The sequence below is a fragment of the Cylas formicarius genome, unplaced genomic scaffold, assembly GCF_029955315.1.
Source record: "Cylas formicarius isolate icCylForm1 unplaced genomic scaffold, icCylForm1.1 PGA_scaffold_4__25_contigs__length_36172078, whole genome shotgun sequence".
Classification (NCBI taxonomy): Eukaryota; Metazoa; Arthropoda; class Insecta; order Coleoptera; family Brentidae; genus Cylas; species Cylas formicarius.
The window spans coordinates 20,296,771-20,317,606 of record NW_026844334.1 but is presented as its reverse complement, the minus strand read 5'-3'; the positions used below and the strand labels follow the sequence as shown (position 1 = coordinate 20,317,606).

General features: G+C 32.5%; 5 protein-coding genes across 6 annotated transcripts; 4 read left to right on the top strand and 1 right to left on the bottom strand.

Moving 5' to 3' along the window:
• Nucleotides 1-156: 156 nt before the first annotated feature.
• On the top strand, nt 157-3,401 carry LOC132700591 (retinoid-inducible serine carboxypeptidase-like). The gene is made up of 8 exons (XM_060668011.1): nt 157-241; nt 299-461; nt 521-815; nt 2,112-2,222; nt 2,450-2,660; nt 2,791-3,030; nt 3,086-3,240; nt 3,304-3,401. Exons 1-8 carry the CDS (start codon nt 193-195, stop codon nt 3,370-3,372), a joined length of 1,293 nt encoding a protein of 430 aa, XP_060523994.1. The 5' UTR covers nt 157-192; the 3' UTR covers nt 3,373-3,401.
• A 1,095-nt stretch (nt 3,402-4,496) lies between these two features.
• On the top strand, nt 4,497-6,911 carry LOC132700592 (retinoid-inducible serine carboxypeptidase-like). Its single transcript, XM_060668012.1, has 8 exons — nt 4,497-4,580; nt 4,639-4,801; nt 4,864-5,158; nt 5,643-5,753; nt 5,916-6,126; nt 6,283-6,522; nt 6,605-6,759; nt 6,822-6,911. The coding sequence occupies exons 1-8, from the start codon at nt 4,532-4,534 to the stop codon at nt 6,888-6,890; spliced, it is 1,293 nt and encodes a 430-aa protein (XP_060523995.1). The 5' UTR covers nt 4,497-4,531; the 3' UTR covers nt 6,891-6,911.
• A 5,743-nt stretch (nt 6,912-12,654) lies between these two features.
• LOC132701161 (transmembrane protein 80-like) lies at nt 12,655-13,216 on the top strand. Its single transcript, XM_060668874.1, has 2 exons — nt 12,655-12,951; nt 13,004-13,216. Exons 1-2 carry the CDS (start codon nt 12,717-12,719, stop codon nt 13,195-13,197), a joined length of 429 nt encoding a protein of 142 aa, XP_060524857.1. The 5' UTR covers nt 12,655-12,716; the 3' UTR covers nt 13,198-13,216.
• A 569-nt stretch (nt 13,217-13,785) lies between these two features.
• On the bottom strand, nt 13,786-15,474 carry LOC132700469 (large ribosomal subunit protein uL18). The gene is made up of 4 exons (XM_060667817.1): nt 15,389-15,474; nt 14,704-15,128; nt 14,097-14,373; nt 13,786-14,040 (listed from the first exon to the last, which is right to left on the bottom strand). The coding sequence occupies exons 1-4, from the start codon at nt 15,389-15,391 to the stop codon at nt 13,849-13,851; spliced, it is 897 nt and encodes a 298-aa protein (XP_060523800.1). The 5' UTR covers nt 15,392-15,474; the 3' UTR covers nt 13,786-13,848.
• A 493-nt stretch (nt 15,475-15,967) lies between these two features.
• On the top strand, nt 15,968-20,781 carry LOC132700749 (cellular tumor antigen p53). Of its 2 annotated transcripts, XM_060668269.1 has the most exons (9): nt 15,968-16,233; nt 16,449-16,541; nt 16,596-16,647; nt 17,800-18,000; nt 18,075-18,267; nt 18,474-18,705; nt 18,758-18,959; nt 19,014-19,161; nt 19,300-20,781. In XM_060668269.1, the coding sequence occupies exons 2-9, from the start codon at nt 16,453-16,455 to the stop codon at nt 19,311-19,313; spliced, it is 1,131 nt and encodes a 376-aa protein (XP_060524252.1). In that variant the 5' UTR covers nt 15,968-16,233; nt 16,449-16,452; the 3' UTR covers nt 19,314-20,781. The 2 variants fall into 2 exon arrangements, with proteins under 2 accessions (XP_060524252.1, XP_060524253.1); XM_060668270.1 differs by lacking the exons at nt 15,968-16,233; nt 16,449-16,541; nt 16,596-16,647 and adding an exon at nt 17,429-17,712.
• The last annotated feature ends 55 nt before the right edge of the window (nt 20,782-20,836 follow it).

Below are 20,836 nucleotides of genomic sequence, written 5' to 3'. Positions count from 1 at the left end.
ATGCAGAGCACCGGCACCATATAATCTCTCTATTTTATATTTTCAACAAGTATCATTTATCACTGCACTTGAATAAGTGAATGGTTTTTAACTAATTCAAGATAACCGTTTTTATCAATTAAGATGGAAATAAGACGATAACAGCCTTAATAAAAATACTGGTTCATATGTACCAATTATTAGTTCGTAAATATGAAAGGGGTACTATTGCTTATACTAACCATATTTAGCGGCGTTCTTGGTGAGTACAAAGACGTTTTCTTCCGATCAAATAAACGCATATATCATATTTTTGTAGCACGCGAAGGATATGGTCCTTACGATCAGGAGTGGGGGTATGTGACCGTGAGAGAACAAGCCCATATATTTTGGTGGCTTTACTTCACTAATGCTACACAAAACCCTTATGACAGACCCTTGGCTATCTGGCTTCAAGGCGGCCCCGGAGCTTCATCAGTCGGGTAGGTCGAGCGAACTTTTCGTTTATATGACGGTATAGGTGATTCTGCTTATTGCTTAGATATGGAAATTTCGAAGAAATCGGACCTCTGGATCAAAGTCTGAATCCCAGAAATTACAGTTGGGTCAAGGACTTGAATTTAATGTTCGTTGACAACCCAGTTGGCACCGGTTTTAGTTATGTTGATGATATACAAGCCTTGGCTACCACCAACAATCAAATAGCACTTGACTTCGTCGAATTGCTAAAGGGATTTTATAAGGCTCTTCCCCAATTTGAGCCAGTACCCCTGTACATATTTTGCGAATCATACGGAGGAAAAATGACTGCGGAAATAGCGTTAGAGCTGAACAAGGTATAGCATATTATAAGTATATACCCTCCCAGTCGTACTAAGAATATTAAGTTCGTGGTAAACTGCTGTTCATGTCTGACTTACAGAATGAGAATCTTGGGAGTTTTTTTTTAAATAGGAGACGAACCAAAAAGTTAAATAAAATGTTTATATAAGTACGTTTTTTATAAAATATTTATAAAAACAGAGTTAATTTTCATGAAATTGGATACCTTATATATTATTGCATATTACAATTCTACGGAATATTCAAGACATACTTAATTTAAAATAAAATTTTTGAAATCCATAAAAAAAAAATTAAATTTATGGTTTTATTTTATTTTAAAACCTGATGAGCGACTGAACACTTAATATATTTTTATATTGGAATAGGGATCTTGTTTGCTAGCCTGCTGTATAAATGTCAATATTTTCAGAAAACTCTTAAAGTACAACTTAAGGCTTACTGTAATACTATTTACCAATGTTGTGGATTCCTCCTGTGTCAGTTTTGTATAAATCAAACTTGCTGAAGTTTCGCCGTTCATTCTGTTGGCTTCTTTAGAGCTGGAGTTTGATTTATAAACACAAAATTATATAAATATTATTTATAGGCGACTGTTTTTAACAGCTTAGCCATGTAAGTGACTAAATCTTTTGTGCAATAGCAAATTTGAAACAAATTCAAAACTATACAAATTATTTAAACCCGTTTACTTTGCCTTCTTTATTTAATGCTAATGGACTTAAAAGGATTTTCATCAATCCCGCTTAGTAAAATATTGTCAAAACTCTACTCAAACTCTACTACTAAATCAGGATAGAATCTAAATTACAATCATATTGTTACGTTTTTTATATAGACTAAAATCGTTCGGGTTCGTCAAACTTAATGGTGAAATTAGACAAGTTAAAATTAATGTTGATATGATGATATATCCTGTGCAAAATTACATAATATGTATGGTAATAAAAAATATTAACATATTACAACATTACAATTACATTACAATATTACATAGGAACAGTTTTTGACATTTTTAGTTCCAGAATAAAGCCTGGGTCATATATGTAGGTATTGAAATGACAAGCATTAACCCACTTGTACACTAGATATAAACATTTTTTAAATAATCATTGTCGTATTTGATAATAATAACAATTAACCCAAATTTATTTTTTCTCGAAAGTTTTTTTGGTCATATGATTTAGTATTACCAAATAACGAAAATTCTAAATTTTTCATCATTAAATATTTTAAATGTTTAAATATTGACATATTAATGTAGGGTTATTCATCTCATTCATTTACAGGCAATTAAGCGTGGCGAAATTAAGTCTAATCTGACTGGAATAGCCCTCGGTGATTCTTGGGTCGACCCTTACAGTAGTGTCGAAAGTTGGTCTGAATATTTATTTAACGTGGTAAGTAGTTTAGGGGAACTGTTTCAAGATTCATTGCATTTGAAAAAAGAACAAAAAAATTCAAGCTAGTATTTTTACTAAATTAATGAATAGGTAATTAAAATTGTCAAATATTATTACTGTATTATTGTAAACACTTTTCTCAAAACGGAGAGGTGATAGTATTTAACTTATGGAGTGTCTCTCCTGAACTGCATTATGTCGGTAAACATAGCAACCAATTATAGGGTGCCATTGATTCCAATGGAGTCGAAGCCCTACAGCAAACGACGAGAAAATTGAAAGTTGCAATTGATGAGGAACGATGGGTAGATGCGACAGACATTTGGGGCATCGCTGAAGATGACATATACGATTATACAGACGGAATAGACTTTTACAATATACTCACGGAAATCGATGACTACTATTTACAAGATCTGAAGAAGCAAAACTCTCGTAAGTTGCCCAACCAGTGAAAATCTGATTTTAGTTAGATTACTTGACGCCCTTTTGTACAATTCATATTATTACAATCGAACCAGTATTTGCAATAACCAATTCTCTTGTTCTCGACGCTACATCACAGTTAAGAGAATCGCCAAACGAGAACTACGAGAAGTCGTCCCTCTTAGTATTATAATGAACGATGTTAAAAAAGCATTAAATCTCACATCGACTTGGGGCCAGTATGCGGGTTGGGTGTTCGATTTCTTAACCGAAGATTTCATGAAACCCGTAAACGATGTGGTTGAAAGGCTCCTAAATGAAACCAGCATCTCTGTGAACGTCCTTAGCGGTCAATTGGATTTGATCGTCGCTACTCCAGGTGAACTCTAAACATGTATGTGGTAGCATGATATGAAATCACATACAATTTTCAGGTACCGTTAAATGGGTCGAAAATCTAAGGTGGAAAAATGCCAGTGAATATTTGAAAGCACCGAGGCGGGGATTTTCGGTAAACGGCATTTACGAGGGATATGAAAAATCCTATGGAACGCTTACCTTTTACTGGGTATTACGAGCAGGTCACATGGTTAGCTTTCGAAAACTTATATATATATTTTCACTAATATCTACTGATTTGATGATGTTTCAGGTGCCTGCGGATAATCCCAAAGGAATGGAATACATATTGAAAAAAGTAACCAACAATTACTCTGTTTAAATGTTATTTTAATAAATACATTACACAGGTTTAAATTATTTTTTTGTTAACTACCAAAAAATGTAAAAACTGTACAGTTGCTAACAACAATTTTGAATAGCGTGCCTAAAGAAGATTTTTGAAAATTCATATGCCAAACGTCATTTGATATTCGAAACTTTAGGATTCCATATTCAAACGATCAGCAATAATGTGCGCATAGTGTTCACTTCAACTTCATCCAATATGTCCAACTTTTCGTATTTATTTTCGTTATTTGTGAAACCTAAAGAAAATGTAATAACAATTGGACGCGAAAATCTATGGAGATAAGTGTCCTTATTCATCGTTTCGTAGGTCGACATGGGCTAGACGGGTAGAGAGATTGATTGAAATTGACAGAACTACTCGCCCCTTCCTACATTACTAAATTTGTAATTACCTATTGAAAATTATTATTTGCCCAACAGCAGCAACTATGAAATTTTGAATTAATTAATAAATAATGAGATATAAACCAAGATATCTCAAATTACATGAAGTATTATATTAAAACTCATAATGAACATTGCTTTGATTTTATCCTTTAACGCGTAAATAATATCAAAATATGATCCGTATTTTAAAACAACATTTCTAGTATAAAAACAATTTGACAATTAAATGAGAACAATGACAAATAAAAACCTTGTTCAGGTTTTCAAAAGATACATCTATTTGCTTCTATACGTTATGATAGCTTTTTAGCAAAAGTTATTATTTTGATATACAAGATATAAAAATTAACAAAGCTCTCTGGTCTGAGTTTGTATTTTTTACATATTAATGAAGGAAGAAAAAATTTTGGAACGAAAATTTGCTCATTACAACCCTATAACTTTACACACCATACGTTCAACTGATACTGCCATAAGGAATTTTGATTCTACCATAACGGTGCCTTCCCAGATCCATTTCGCGTCAACCAGAATCGATATTGTACTTGTAATTTATATCGGCTCATTTAGCGTAATCTGATCAAATTTTGAATAAGTGTAATTTATCACAGAACTTGAAGGTAGACATTTGATTACTTAATTCACGATAACCGTTGTTTATCAAGTTTGACGGAAACAAGGAGATAACCAACCTATTAAATATACTAGCACATGTGTGAGCTAATACTAATTGTGTGGTAAATATGAAAGGGGTCTTATTTCTTATACTTACTATATTTGCCAGCGTTCTTGGTGAGTTAAATGACTTTTTATATTGGTCAAAATCAATGAGTTTCCATTATCCTTACAGGGCGAGAAGGATATGGTCCTTACGATCAAGAATGGGGATATGTAAACGTAAGAGAACAAGCCTATATATTTTGGTGGCTTTACTTCACTAATGCTACACAAAATCCTTATGAGAGACCCTTGGCGATCTGGCTTCAAGGTGGTCCCGGAGCTTCATCCGTCGGGTAGTTTGCACGAAAATTATCGTATACATATATATGATTGATTTTGTTTTCAACTTAAATAGGTATGGCAATTTCGAGGAAATTGGACCTTTGGATGAAAATCTGAATCTCAGAAATTACACCTGGGTAAAGGACTTAAATCTCCTTTTCGTTGATAATCCGGTTGGTACGGGTTTCAGCTACGTTGACGATTTACGGGCCATACCTACCACCAACAAACAAATAGCGCTTGACTTCGTGGAGTTCCTAAAGGGATTTTATACGGCTCTTCCCCAATTTGAGCCGGTACCCTTGTACATATTTTGCGAATCATATGGTGGGAAGATGACTGCGGAAATAGCGTTAGAACTTGACCAGGTAAACCATATTTAAAATCTTGTAACATGCATATTTACAAATATTTTAATACATATTTTGATTGTAAAGAGGCAAAGGTTGGAGATATAAAAAAAAATTATTCAGTGATCACACGAAACCAAACATATTTAATTTGCGTTCAGAGCCCCTTTTTTGGTTTATTCAATTTGCCACGATATGTGCGCAAAACTAATTTTTAATAATGTTTGGAAATTTATATACTGGCGAAATATGTGTTAACGGAGACTCCCATTATAGATCAACTAACCAAAAATAACCAATTATCTTTTTTTTATTGATTTAATATAGTTAGCTCTAATTTTAATCATTTTAATAATAGTCTTTGGGAAGCGCAACATTAGTATTGAACAAGCATGAACCTAATTAGCATTTCGATCTGGCAGTAGCCGACGGTGACCACTACTAAGCATATCCGTTTAAATATAATCACCATTTTTAAGTTAATCGTTTTATTCATTCGCAGGCAATTAAACGAGGTGAAATTAAATCAAATCTCACCGGAATAGTCCTCGGTGATTCCTGGATCGATCCTTACCATAGTGTCGAAAGCTGGTCGGAATATTTATTTAACGTGGTAAGTAATTTAGAAACCAGACGAAGCTATAAATATAAATATATATTAGAATTAGATTTTCCATAATATTCATTTTATGTATATGTGAATATAAAGATGTGAAAAATCATAACTTTTCTTGAAATTCGGTCGAATCTGCAAAAACATCTTTCGTATGTAAAGGGTGCCATCGATTCCAATGGAGTCGAAGCCCTACAGCAAACGACAAGAGAATTAAAAACGGCAATTGATGAAGAACGCTGGGAGGATGCAACAGATATTTGGAGAACGGCTGAAAGCGATGTATATATTTACGCAGGAGGAATAGACTTTTACAACATTCTCACGGAAATCGATGATTACTATGTACAAGAACTGAAGAGGCAAAACCCTCGTAAGTGCGTTTAATAAAATTTTACAAAAATATAAAGAAGGAAATTGTTTTTATCTACTTTTAAACATGGTCCATTGTATAATTCACAATTTTACCAATTAAATTAATACTTATTATTTAGAATAAAATTATCATGTTTTTGTTGCTACGTTCCAGTTAGGAGAATCGCCAAACGAGAGCTAAGAGAAGTTGACTCTCTTGATGGTATAATGAAAAATGTTAAAAATGCACTAAATCTTACCTCGAACTGGGGTGACTTCGAAATATATGTGTTTGATTTCTTAACCGGAGATTTCATGAAACCTGTAACTGACGTGGTTGAAAGACTTCTAAATGAAACTACCATCTCAGTTAACGTCCTTAGTGGCCAATTAGATTTGATCGTCGCTACTCCAGGTAAAAATCCTAATTATGTGTGTGACAATGAGAAACAATAACCATAAGATATCAAACTCTCGATAATGCCACATATTTGCAGGTACCGTGAAATGGGTTGAGGATCTAAAGTGGAAAAATGCAAGTCAATATTTGAAAGCACCAAGGCGGGGATTTTCAGTAAACGGCATTTACGAAGGATATGAAAAATCCTACGGAACATTTACTTTCTACTGGGTATTACGAGCAGGGCACATGGTGAGCTAATGCAAATTTTGATATTATTTTAACTACTCTCTACTTATTTGATATTATTGCAGGTACCTGCGGATAATCCCAAAGGAATGCAATACATATTGGAAAAAGTAACTAATAATTACTCTGTATAAATATTACTTTAATAAACATTCTTCAAAATATTAAAATATTTTTTAGTAATGTCACGCTTTGCTAAATAAACGCCGAATCAGCTGATATTCGCCCAATTCAAAAATTTCGTATTCAACATCTAAGAAGTGCGAGTCACGTGTATAATATTTTCGTCTAATATGTACATGAAATGGTAGTGATTTGATCTTATAGTATGAAGCTAGTAATAGGATATATAAATTAAAGTCCCCGGGGGTATTAAGGCCCACTATAAACAAAAATGTTGCAAAAAATATTTATTTAAATTAAATCTTCAAACTGGCATTTTTATTTAAAACAGTTCTCTTGTACGAACACATAAAAAAATAAAATTTAACAAAATATGAAACAGTTTTCCTTTAAAAAAATTAAACGTAAACTTGGTATTCTTCCTTATTTCCAACTATAGAGGGTGGTACGTCCCCTTTATTTGTGTAATGGAAAATAAACTACTCATTGCACTGCAAACATGTAACACCTTCCGGATCATCTTCAGTGAGCCCCTCCAATCATCATGCATCGAAGAATTACAATGGGTAAATCCTTGTCGGTCTGAATCCATGTGTAATATTATGGATGGTTATAAATCTCCCTCAAACTGGCGTAAAAACTTCAGAAAATCTCTCTTTGTGCATTTTCCTATCTGAGAATTTATCCCAATAATGCAGCAACTCCTCATCCCACAAATTTTCGAAAGAACGAAACATGCTTTTGTTGAGGGGTTCGAGTTCATGTGTAGTATTTGAACAATTGAAACATTTAGAAGTGACGCAGCACCGTCAAATATTAAGAGAACTGGCGGCTGCATAAATTTGCAAAAATGACTGAGCCATTCAATATATCAAGTGGTCATGATGATTTGGAGACATCTTCACTTGAGATCCCGGTGATAATCCATCACTAAAAGTTGGTTTCAGCCTTTAAACAATATCATGGGTGGAATATCATTTCCTAATGCGTTTGCGCAGGTAACAATCGTACAACCAGGTGGAGTCGCTTGTTACCTTTTTTCGCAATGACTCTCTGTTAATGCAGGGTTAATGTTCATCTTTTTTCAACCATGTTGTATACCTTTGCCGGTTGATGTTTGAAGAAATATTTATCGAGAACATTATCAAGTTTTTGAAAACAGTCGTTAAAAATGAAGGGATTAAGCTTTGCCGCCCTTGCAGGATTCATCGGCAGGGCCTTTCGTTGAGATAAGGAAATGTGTCGCTTCATAAATGCTTTATACCAGTCACATCCACCAATTTAGTACCTTTGGGGAAATCCTATGCCAGAAAATTTAATGATTTTCCTAACTAAGTGAGTTTCTGGTACTTCATTCAAGGTAGGCCTTGTCTCCAGAATTATTTAACAGCTCCGGCTTCCAAATGGTTCCTAGAGGCGCGCCTTGGTATACCACAACTAGTTTCCGCACAACTCTGAGATTTTCTTCGACGCACAAGGAACAGTGCTTCTTCCATCATGTGCTGTGGCCAATTGACGTTCAAGCTATATTTTTGTAAAGAAAATGGTGAGTAATAAGGCTTAACTAATACCTGCCTGGGCCGTATTACCCACATTGCTTCAAGTTAAGGATATGTTAAATAAAAAAAAAAGAAATTTACTCTTGAATACTGGCTTCGTAACTGTATCAATGTGTAAACTAAAACTTTTTTTTTGCAATATACCATAGATGGCTTGAGGATATCCAATCGTGCCATAATTGAAACATTAGAATAATAAGGGAAAAAAGTGAAAAGTCGTGAAACAAAACGAAACATAAAAAGTTAAATTTTCAACTGAGAAAGAAAATACTCATTTTTTTTGGATTTGTGGTGTTTTGGGAGACATTTTATTTGGCAACTTTTTTGTGCACATCTACAACAACGTCAGTGTTGGCAGGTCCTAAAAAAAAACGGAATCAAACCTTTAAAATCAACTTGTTTTTATTATTTTTTGACACGAGTGAGACAAGAAACGGTTTTTTAATAAAAATACCACTGAAAATACGGACTCATCCAAGTAAAAAAATTACAAAAACGTAAAAATAATATATTTGACAACACTGTTCAACTGCGTCGTGCCGCGCCGGACTGGCTCGAGTCTCGTCGACTTCTTCTCCGTCTTGTCGTCCGCCATCTTTTTAGCCTTGTTTTTGTTGGCGGTATACGGTATACGGCGACTTGGCGTCTATTTTGAGTATTTTGTGTGCTGTGCTTACTGTTTTCAGTGCTTTCATTTCCGTTATTTTTTTATGATATTATTATTATTGAAGTACTAATAATTCATGTGAGTAAAGATTTATGGTAATATATAACATAAGATTTGATAAATTCTAACCTGAACGAACCATTGTTCTGTAGTCTACCCACATCATACCTTGTTTTTTATTATTTTGCTAGGCCAGGCAGATAGCAAGATCAAGCGGCGGCAGCAGTTATGAGTTTGTAAAACAAACTCTGACCCCGCTGATTTCAAATGAACTTGCAATTAAATTTAATTGGTTGGGCATGAAGAAAAAGGAGGAATGTTAAAAATAAAATTCGCAAAAATAATATTTGGTAAGTAGGTGTTATGTTTTTTAAAAATAAATAGGACGTAAGTGTAATATAAATAAAGTATAAAAAAAATAAATTGATACTTTTTTAAGGAGTGATTTCTATTCCATATACCTATATTATACGTTTTAGATTACATATCTGCTTTGATTGTAGACTTCTTTTCGTATCTTATTGCTTTGTTTTTGAAAACAAAAATAAAATCCACTTTCTTTTCATGTTTTTTGAGCAGTTATATTTAGGGATACAAAACTAAACAAATTTTTTATTTAAGTAAGCAATGTTAGAGAAGATCCCCCAGAACAAAATCATATTTTTAATTATATAGTACAGTTTTGGAAAATAAACTACGAAAATTTTTAGGTTGACAAAATAAACTGCATGAAAATAGGCTTTTACTGTCAAACTGAAAAAGTCATATTTGTTCTAGTTTTTTTTCTGCGCGCTGATGAATGAGAGTTTACCAATGGGAGTTTAATGAGTTTTGTCTTTAATGAAATGAAATACACAAATCTATATGCACCTACATCATCGTGGAGATTAGCATCTGAGATCACTTTTATGAGAGTAGTATCAGAGTCAAATGAAGCCTTTAGGTAAAAAGCGGATGTAGGCATCTGTTTTTTAAACATACAAGATAGCAGTCTCATTCTTTTTATTTTACAGATATATAAAACCTGTCTTTCTCAAAACTAAAATATTTTCATATACGGTTAAGAAGGCAAACACGTCACAAACATCAAAAGAATATAAGAATTCAATAGCGGTTTGTTCACCAAAGAATGACAGAAAACCTGTCAAATATTAGTTATTCTTTTATAGTTTAGTTCATGATATACTCTATATTTAAGATACTTTAGGTTAGTTTGTTCTATATTTTTCCTATATTATGTACCTACAATTTTTCATATCTGCAATAAAACAAAATGTGTCTATAATGTATTTTATTAATGGTATCAATCGGCAGTCCCTCACTTTTACCATCAATAACAAAATTAAAGATTAAATATTAATTGGAAAAAACTTGTGCATTTCAAACATCGCCTGCTATTCCAGTGATAACTACACCAACCATACCCAATAGGTTAATTCCATCACACGCGAGTACCAGATACTGGGATAGAATTTTTGTAGTCGTATAACCAATTGGACTACTGGACATTACCTTTCCAGTATTTCTCATAGGCTGTTGGAAATAACCTAATAAGCAAGGTCCACTGGTATATCTATATAAGATCCTATGTCCTCTCAGTCGGATATACTAACGACGTCTCAACCAGTATAACTGGATGTCCTTAGTATGTCCTAACAAACAACTTACGGACATCCGTATCTAATATGCTGTGGACGTTCCAATTAGTTACATCGTATATCCATGAGACGACGTCTTAAAGGATGTCCCTTAGCTGAAACAGTATATCCCTAGGATATACGCTATGTCCCGTCGGATATCCCGAGGACGTTTTACGGACGTCCTTGTGCTATTTGGGAAGGCCGCGAGCCACTTCAGACATACCTCGTACTTTATAATCACTGACTTAAGAGTTATTGAATGTTTTTCGTAGATTTTGGCCACGGGCGGTATTTTGACATTTTTTTAATTCTGACGGTCGCTTCGCTGATTCAACAAGGGTGTTCGTACTGTTTTTCAAAAATGTACCCAAAACGTACATACGTACACGAAACATGTTGATAAACTTCCCCAGGCAGCAGCTCGTCAAAGTGACGTCATTTGCTCGTCAGTGGTCCGAAAAATACTTCAAATTGACGTGAAAAAAAGGATGTCTTATTAATATTACATGATTACATAATTAAATTATTATCAAATTCTTCTATTTAAAACTATAGAGGGTGTCTAAATAGTGCGTCAAAGTAATATATTTCGTTTACTATTTGTTTTAGAGAAAAACGATAAATACAAAAGTTGTAGACGAGATTAAAAGAAACAATTTAAAATTATTTTTAAATATACAGGGTGATTCATAAATATGTTGTAAATTAAACTTATATTTTTTAATGGAACACCCTGGCATTAATAGATACTCCCTTTTATATTCCATCACCCAATGTAGAGATGTTATGGTCTATACTGAGCGTCTTCGGATTTATGGTCATTTTTTGTGTTTAATACCCTATATTTTTGACGCCGTTTCGGACAGCTGTAATTTTATTATGCCAACAATTTTATAAAGTGGTATAATCATTTATCCTATACTTGTCTTGTAGTGAGTTCGAATCGTTTATACAGGGTCAGTCAAAATGAAAAATACTAATTTTCGTGAAAAAATCAAATGAAAGACCCATTGTTTTTTTTTTAAACAAAGGCTCATCTTTATTCATTACTTATAATTCTCCATTGTCCTCAACCTCAAAAGATATTCTATGTAATTTAAAGCGGCAGTTCCTACGTGATTTACTTTCGATTTTCCCCACTGCATAAAGAAAACAATTTAAAAATCATATTTTGATCGGTAAAGACCAAAATCAGATTTTAGGTTGTCGTAAAAAGGCTTCACTTAAATGACATAATTCGTCTGAAACATTAGTAAGTAAAATTCATGTCCTGTGACGTCATATATAATGTTATTTTCGTCATTTGGTGACTAGTTAATGACGTCATTTTGACAACCCTCTGCTACCTGGGTCTTCAGTCACTTGTTTATATTAAGCGCGCAATCCGCTGCGCTACTGTCGTGCCAAACCCACGAAATTTCTGATGAAAATATAAACTTGCCCAAAAACCGAATGCATAATTGCAAAAGAAATTTTTAAATTTATAAAATCGGATAGCAATTAAAAGTACAGCAGTAGTGATACATTTGTGGGTACAGAAATTGGAATAATAATTTCGAGGCGCTATAAACAGGTAGTTTTAGTTAGTTGGTTAGATCATTCCATAAGTGTCAAAAGTATGGATACAATTTTTTGGTGTAAGCTGATAAAATTTGAACTTGTACTTCACTGTTTTAACGACAGACAACTGTAAGGTCAACAAAATTTAAAGTTGCAAGTCTGTTACTCGTTCATGATTGCACCCAAAAAAGGAAAAAAAGCAAAGGGACAGACTTATTTTTGTTTACTTTAAAATTTACAATAATATAATAATTTGCCTTTTCTTACTGTGCATTGTGGGTTGCCAATCACACTTTAAAAAGAGGAAGAACCGTAAAAGAGTTTGAGTCAAATTGTCAGGCGGCAGATTTCGAAATATTGATCTGCGCTAATGTGCAACGACCCTTAAAAGTATTGTTTAATACAAACAAAATGGGCAGCAACTGCAAAATTAACACTTCCTTAACGTTCGAAGTTCTTTTGTACCTCAATTCTTATTACTTCGGATTATTCGCGATTTGCGAAATAGGAATGAATATTGTAAAATACATCAACTTTAGTGACGAATTAGGGCACTTTCCTACAGATTTTGGTGTTTTAATTTCGCTCTGCATTCTAGAGATTTTTAGGATAATTATAGCAAGAAGAGGAAATCTAACAGAAAAAAGTAAGTTGATTTGCCGATCTTTGGTTCAACTATTCTATTTTTTAATTTCCAGATTTATTAATCATTCTAGCGGTGTTACTTACAATACCCTCTGTTGTTGGTGTTTTGTATTTGATGATATGGCAAAGCGAGGTGTTGCGTTTTGAGTATATAATTTGTGCCATACAGTTGGGACTATGCTTAATAGAGATTGTAACCGGAATTTTGTGTCTCTTTCCCTGTTGTAAAACACCAGAGTATTATTAAAATCTTTATCTTTAACTTGTTTTTTTTTTCAGATTGTCTATAAAGTGTGTCCCACTATGAAAATGAATAATGCTGAAAATATAATTTAAAGCATCTACTTAAATTAAATTATTGATTACTAAGTGACAAGCCCTGCCCCAACTTTCATAGACATACATTTACAATCAATGTCTGATTTAATAGCTGAACCTAAAATTTCTACAATATGTTTATTGTGAAAATCTGCTACTCCACTTACTAGGAAGCTTATCAAAAGGTCTGTTTACTTTGCATAAACTTGGTAATTGCAATTTTATATAGGACGTCTAGAAACTAAAAAAACCATCAACCAAAACGTTTATTTTAATTTCCTATACAGTAACAGGTTACCTTGCAGCTTTGGCTAATTAATCCTAGCGTATTTAAAAAAAAAGTGCAAAGAAAAAAATCCAAAAAATTTCAAGACTGCTAAAGTTAATGCCAATTTAGAAAAAAAAACAAACAAAAAAAAAGAAAAACTACCTTAATATTGTAACACCAATTCAATAATAAATTGCTGTTTGTTGTTTGGCAAAATACATATAAAGGAAAAGAGAGAAAAAAAAAACAAGCACTAAATGTGAATTTTATTTATTACACATTCACTTATATTCATGAAAAAAAATGTTCCTTTTAGGGTTCTTGTTCTTGGAGCTTGGCCAAAAACGATTTTTTCTTCTGCGCCACTCTGTCCTTGCGTTCAGCCAGAGTAAGTTTTCTACGGTTCCACCTCTTTTGGCCTGCAACTGGTGCCTTTTTATCCTTCTTCTCGAGTGCCGGATTAGCGCGAATTGCCGCATGGGCATTCTTGTAAATCTCCTCAATCTAAAATGCAAACTTTTTAGAAACTGCTTTTTTAAAAATAAGAATTGCCTAAAAACCTTATCTGCGGTGACTCCGAGTTTGATGTATTGGCTAAACTGCCTTTTGAAGGCTTCAGGGTCCTCTTCCTCTAAGGACTTCATGTAGTCTGCTACGTGGATTCCAAAAATATGGTTTCTATGAACCTCAGCATTAAAACTCTTAGATTCAGCATCAAAACCTGGAAAACGTTTTGTCGAATGGGGAATGTTGAGACCACCGTCCACTGCCCCCTTCATTGCAGCAAATACACGTGCACCTGTTGTGGTTCGATTGAGTCCAACGTCCAGATAACACCTAAATTATTATACATAGATATACCTGCACAAATAAGGATAACGGAGGCAGTAATATTACATGCTAATCAGAGACACAGTAAAATCATTATTATTAAAATATCCAGCAAAATCAAGAAATAATGTGCAAAAAACTCACACAGTAACTCTCAATAAGGCCCTCAATTTTATTGTCATATGACGCGCATGTGTCATAAATTCATCATACAAATCTCAAACATATAAAAATGCAAATTATTGAAAATCATAAGATTAATATGTATATAGTACGTTAAAAATAAAATGACATATGCACAGCATTACTTAAAAAAAATTAATCCATGCATTTTACCTGAATGCACCTGGACCATCATCAACAGCTTCAACGTTGTATTCATCCCCAGTTACATCAGTTGTTCCTTCATAGAGATTATCAAGTCCGAGTTGTTTTAACAAACGACGAGCCAATAACAATCCAGTGCAGTAAGCTGCTGCATAGTTAGTAAGACCCACTTTGACTCCATATTTGGGCAACTCATGAGAGTAAGCGGCGCATACAATCTTGTCACCCTCGATTCTAGAGTATGCAACCTGGCAGGTAATATCCCGGTTTGATAAACGCACAATCAGTCGGTATTTAGGTGTATTGTATTTATTTTTATCCTGAACAATTAAGCGTTTTCTAGCATAGTAATCAGTTTTTCCTTCGCGACGCCTCTTAAATTTTACTTGGTATCTCTTGAAGTACTGCTTATTCTTGACTACTTTCACAAATCCCTGAAACAAAATTTCAAATAGTTGCAGAATTTATTATCTGCAAATAATGCATTTGAAACAGAAATAAAATACATTTTTGTAGAATATGTATAGACTTATTTTGACGTTGACAAATCGCAGCTAAAGAGGTTAACATTGTATTTTAAATTTAATCCATAATCATCCAAACAAGCATTGCAAATTATAACTTTTAAATTAAAATTCTTGGGGCATTAGTTGTTGCAGATGTTGATAGGGACATATTTTTCAGCAATACTTGCCATTTTTTAACAATTAAATAAAAACACTTGGTACTCCACCATCCACAGCGACGAAAGGAATTTTCTACCAGAGTTGTGAAATTTTTTCATAAATGGTAAGTTGACAACATTAAATGCACCAAAGTATTACGTAGCACATGCAAAACATGTTCCAAAAGAAATTTAAAATGAGGAGTCGGAACAAAAAAGACCAATAGACGTAATGCCTCAATTTCATGACTTAATAAAAAGTCGTCATTGTGAAATTACAATATACAATAAATGGCTGTAACGTAATAAGCGGCAAATTAGTTATTAGAAAGTCGTCAAGTAGCCCTAAAGCACACTTTCGATGACGTCATGAATTGACGCTTGACGCTTATATCTACGGAATTATAATTCAAAAATACGCATCAAAACCATTTTCAAAAATTCTGTTTGTATTATTATCATCTGCACGTTTATGAGTAATAAAATTCATCAAAATCAGCCTTTGCGACCACAACGAAAAGAATCAAATTTTCGGTACTTCATTTGTTATTTGGTCAATGTTTTCAAAAACTTCTTTATATCTATGTGCAATGTTTGGAAAATTTTCAAATATACATAAAATATTCATATCGGTTCACAGAAATAAAAAAAATATGAAAACAATTGGCAACTATGCTGTCAAAAGGCATTTTTTCAGCGCGGCGGTGGTGTTTAACAAGTGCAAGGTGGTTAAAAAATGGTTTGAATAGTTTAAATATTTCCGTACCTGTTGCTTTTTCGGAGGAAGCAACCCGGACTTGCTAATTAACTGATTATTACAACAAACTGATTGTTGTCAACAATAGACCGGCAATTAACTATCCAAATTTTCAAAGGTTAGCGTTATGTATTAACCATATCATTATAACCGAAAAGTTCCATGTTCCCTTCTTACAATAGAAACAGAATTAGGTCTATCTATTTTGCTATCCTAAAATATCGCATATTGTCCTTTGAAGGGATGAATACATTTGTTTTTCAGTTGCGGAATCTATAACAAACGTTACCCCCTATAATATGAATGTTTAACATTAGTTTTAATTTTTTCTAGGACAATGAGCAGATCTCAAGAGTTTGGTTCATTTCCTCTCTCAGAGATTCTGACCGAATCTGAGCATCAAGAGCTATTAGACCAGGTCCCCATGTAAGAATCTTTTTTTCAAATATGAATGTATCATGTAGTTGATCACTTTTTTAGCAATTCAGAGGAGATGCATGCTATTCTTGAACAACAATCTTTTATGCTAGACGTAAGTTGATGTAACCACTATTACATTGTCATATTTGCTTAAGAAAATTATGTGGAAGGAAATATAGCTCTTAACTAGAGGTTGCCATTGTTGCTTCATATTGACATGCAATTTTTGAAGTTTTTTACACAGTAACTTCCACTTGGGATATATTTTAGAATTATGTTTGATTTGAGGCACTCTGTTAAAAACAAGAATTTTATGCAATTGTTTTTGGCGATTTTCATTCGAATAGCTTACCAAATTAAGTGCATAAAAACTATGAATAATTGGGTCATTTTTAAACTCTGAAAAAGAAATATTTTGAATTTTAATCTTTTAGTAGTTGCATTGCCATGTATTATGTATTATTATTCAGATATACCAGTTGCAAGTAACCTAGAAGCAATGGAGCACAGTATGTCGTTTATGATTTCTTTGGAAAATCAAAACTGCTTTTGTTTTAATTGTGTGGTATTTGTAGTTTTTTTATTGCTTACTTCCCGACAAACCAAAAACACTGCAATCTATTCTGTGTGAAAATTTTTATGTATTCTTGAGAATGGTGACATATAATTTTGTTATAGTGGAGGGGATTTTTCTTATAAAATAAAGTTAGTAATAAGCATATAAATATTTTAATATAATGACAAAAATTTCAACCTCTCCTTCAATATGCATTTCAAACTCATCTTATTTGAGTGTATACAAAGTACCATTTTTGGTATAAAATTGTGACTTTTTCTGCCTTTCATCTACCACCCTAAAAAAACTCGTGAAGCTTTCATAATATTACAAAATATCAGTAATGAGAATTCAAGGGTGTGACTCATCCTTTTGTGTTTAAATTATATCAGGCACAGACTTGCATGTCTATGCTTGCAAAGCTGACGCTATTTATATGGTTGCTTATCCCGCCTGGAATTTATTTCTGTGTGTGCTTCACGCACAGAGGTTTTGTATTCTTTTACCAAAGTAACAGTGATCTTAAATTATTATTAATTATTAGTAATTTTAGTTGTTTTCGAAATTTCATAACTTAAAAACTCATTAATAAACCAAAGGAAAATAATGCTCTTGACAAAGGTAAGTTTTTTCCAAACATTTAATGTCAAATTTAATATATTTCTTTTCTTTCTTTCTTTCATTTAATAATCTTTTGAATAATTTTAGGATGAAACAACAGCTTATCTTGTTGAGGATTACAAACAAGATTTTAGTAATATTCAAGCACCAATTGCTCAAAAGCAATTCCCTCAGACTGAAATTATTGCTCAAAATAATAGTAATGTTTTATCTAATGAAGAGTACAGTGGCCCTTACGAATTTGAGGTAACTGTGATTCCAAATCACAAATCTAAAAACCCATGGGTGGTAAGTCTATTTTAAACATGTAATTTTAACATGTAATGTTTAATTTGTGTGCTTATTTTGTTTAAAATTTGTAGTACTCGCCTGTACTAAATAAAGTATTTATGGACATGGGCCATCAGTTTCCAGTTGATTTTAAAATTAAAGATCGACCAACCAATGAAGTTTTATATATTAGAATAACACCCCAGTATAGTTTACCTCAGCATGCTCAGGAAACTGTTCATCGATGTATTATGCATGATCACCCAATGGACCCTACAAATAAGGGTAAGTTTAAAATTGAATGATTCCCTAATATAAAAAAAATATTTTGTATTTTGTATAAATAAACTCTTGTCACCTTTTTTTAAAAATAAATACATTATTTTTAGGAATTTATTAAGTTGCAGGGTTTAAGAATAATAGACCTTTTTCTGCATGAAGTTATGTTCTTACAACTTTTTACCAATATTCAATTCCTTTGAGTTTTGTAGGAATACCTGATCATGTCAGATCTCATGTTATCCGATGTCTCAACAGCGAATGTCAATATTTGGGAAACAAAGACTACAGTGAAAGGCTAAGTCTAGTATTTCCATTTTCACAACCTCAGATTGGATCAGAAAGTGTTAGGGAAATGTTTCAATTTGTATGCAAAAGTTCATGCGCTAGTCCTGGAATGAATCGGCGAGCGATAGAAGTTATTTTTACTCTTGAGAGTGAATCGTAGGTATTTGGTTTCTATTATTGGCAAATGCGTTACCTTATTTTATTTCAGTGGAAAAGTGGTTGGCCGAAAATGTTTAAATGTTAGAATTTGTGCTTGCCCCAAAAGGGATAAGGAAAAAGAAGAAAAAGAGCATCATAAAGATAAGTATGGCGGTTTACCGAAAGGCAAAAAAAGGAAACTTGACGGCAATACTTCCTCCGGTAAAATTATTATGAATCCAGAGAAAGAGTTTAAGGAATATTCTGTGAATGTATGTTTAATTAGGGTTGTGGTGTTAATAAATTAATTATAATTATTTTTGTAGCTCAAAATAGTGGGAAAGCAAAATTTGTTAAAAATATTAAATTATGCCGAGGATTTATTGGAGGCGCAGTGTTACCGCAATCAGAATAATGGCTCGGGTGGAGATTTGCCATTCAAGAAAAATTTGCTAGATATCCAGTCCCTAAAACGTAAGTTTTGAAAAAATATTCTATTTTGGACGTATTCCACACACAAATTTTCTTTGTTTGCTTTATCTTCCGTTTCATTGATAACATGAATTTTGGGAAAACAAACTGCAGAATTTTGAAATGATTTTTTTTTTTCAGAAAATTTGAACTAGACCCAGTAACGTTTTTCTGATTCCAGCTTATTTTAGAATTTAGGAAAAATATACTATTTTTATATGTATTTTGGATATATATTTTTTGGATCATGCATTTATGTTGTTAAACTAGGACATGTAGTTTAAGTGAAGTAGAAATATTATTACAAAAACATTTAACTATAGGGGAGATATGTAATGTTTGTTGTAAGCAGGAAGGATCACGTTGGTAAACTATTTGTACCATGCCAGATTTATTTGTTAATTTCCTTAAAGCATTATGTAGTTATTCCATGAAAAACATTTAAATATAAAAAGCAAGTTATAGTTTCCAAATCATGCTACTAACAGGTGTCTAGTTGTTTGAAGTTTCATTCGCATTAATATTTGTTTATTTATTTATAAGTACATAGTAGTTTGTTGTAGTTGTAGTTAGTTAAGCTAGGAAAGTTAACTTTTTCTAAAAGTTGATACGCAATTTGCATACAGAAATTTTGTTGAATGGATTGCTGAATTTCCCCTATTGTTTAATGCCTTTGAAATAATTATTCCAATGAAAATATTTGAACTATTCAACCCAAATTTTTATCATAAATTTATATAAAATTGATGTGAGGGAATAGTTTTAGGCATATTCATTAGTTACTGAAAGCCGTGGATCTCCAAGAATTTCTTTTCATGTATGTGATTTTTGACCTTTGTCTCTAACAAATTTTCGGTGTTAAAGTTTCTCAAAAATTAATCATTTTATTTATTTTCAAAGATATTTGAAATAAAAAGGATCTGCAATTGCTCTAAATTACTAACAAATGTGTCTGAAAGTTTCCCCACAAAGTTATTACCAGTTTTGGATCCTCCATCTATACAACCACAATTTTTTGTTGGTGTATCTGTGATGATTAGTATAAAATTAAAAAACTATTTTTGCGCTATGCAGTCTTCCCAGTTTTTTGTACAATAGTATTTTCCTATTGCGTTTTTAACATGCATAGTATAAGATTCAAGTGCCTTGTTTCTTTTGATTTCTTGAGCATCAATTTTATTTGTTTTTATTTGATATAGTTTTTTAGGATTAAGGTATCAGTTGCTTCCCAATTTGTGCAATACTCCAAATTCTTTTAGAGTGAAAATGGAAACTGCACTTTTTTTTTAATCGGCCTATTTGAAAAAATCATTATTGTTTTTATGGTTTTTATATCGCGTATTATGTTTATTATGTAAGCAGCCTTTATTTTCAATGTTAAAATTGGTGCCATATCACGCATTTTATTAGTATACTAAGTAGTTTTAGATAATGAATGTTAGGATGACAATTGTGACCGCTTTGATGCGCAATGTGGCAATATACATTGTTTTTTATTTTTATATGTCATTATAATCTAATTTTTTATATTGTCTACTTATTTTCTAATACAACAATGAAAAATTAAATAGTTGTGTAATCATGCCTGGAAGATGGTGGTACATATATGTGAATTTCAAAAGTTTTACTTTCAGGTTATTATCCTTCCTTTTAAAAACTACTTTTATATAATAGTGTT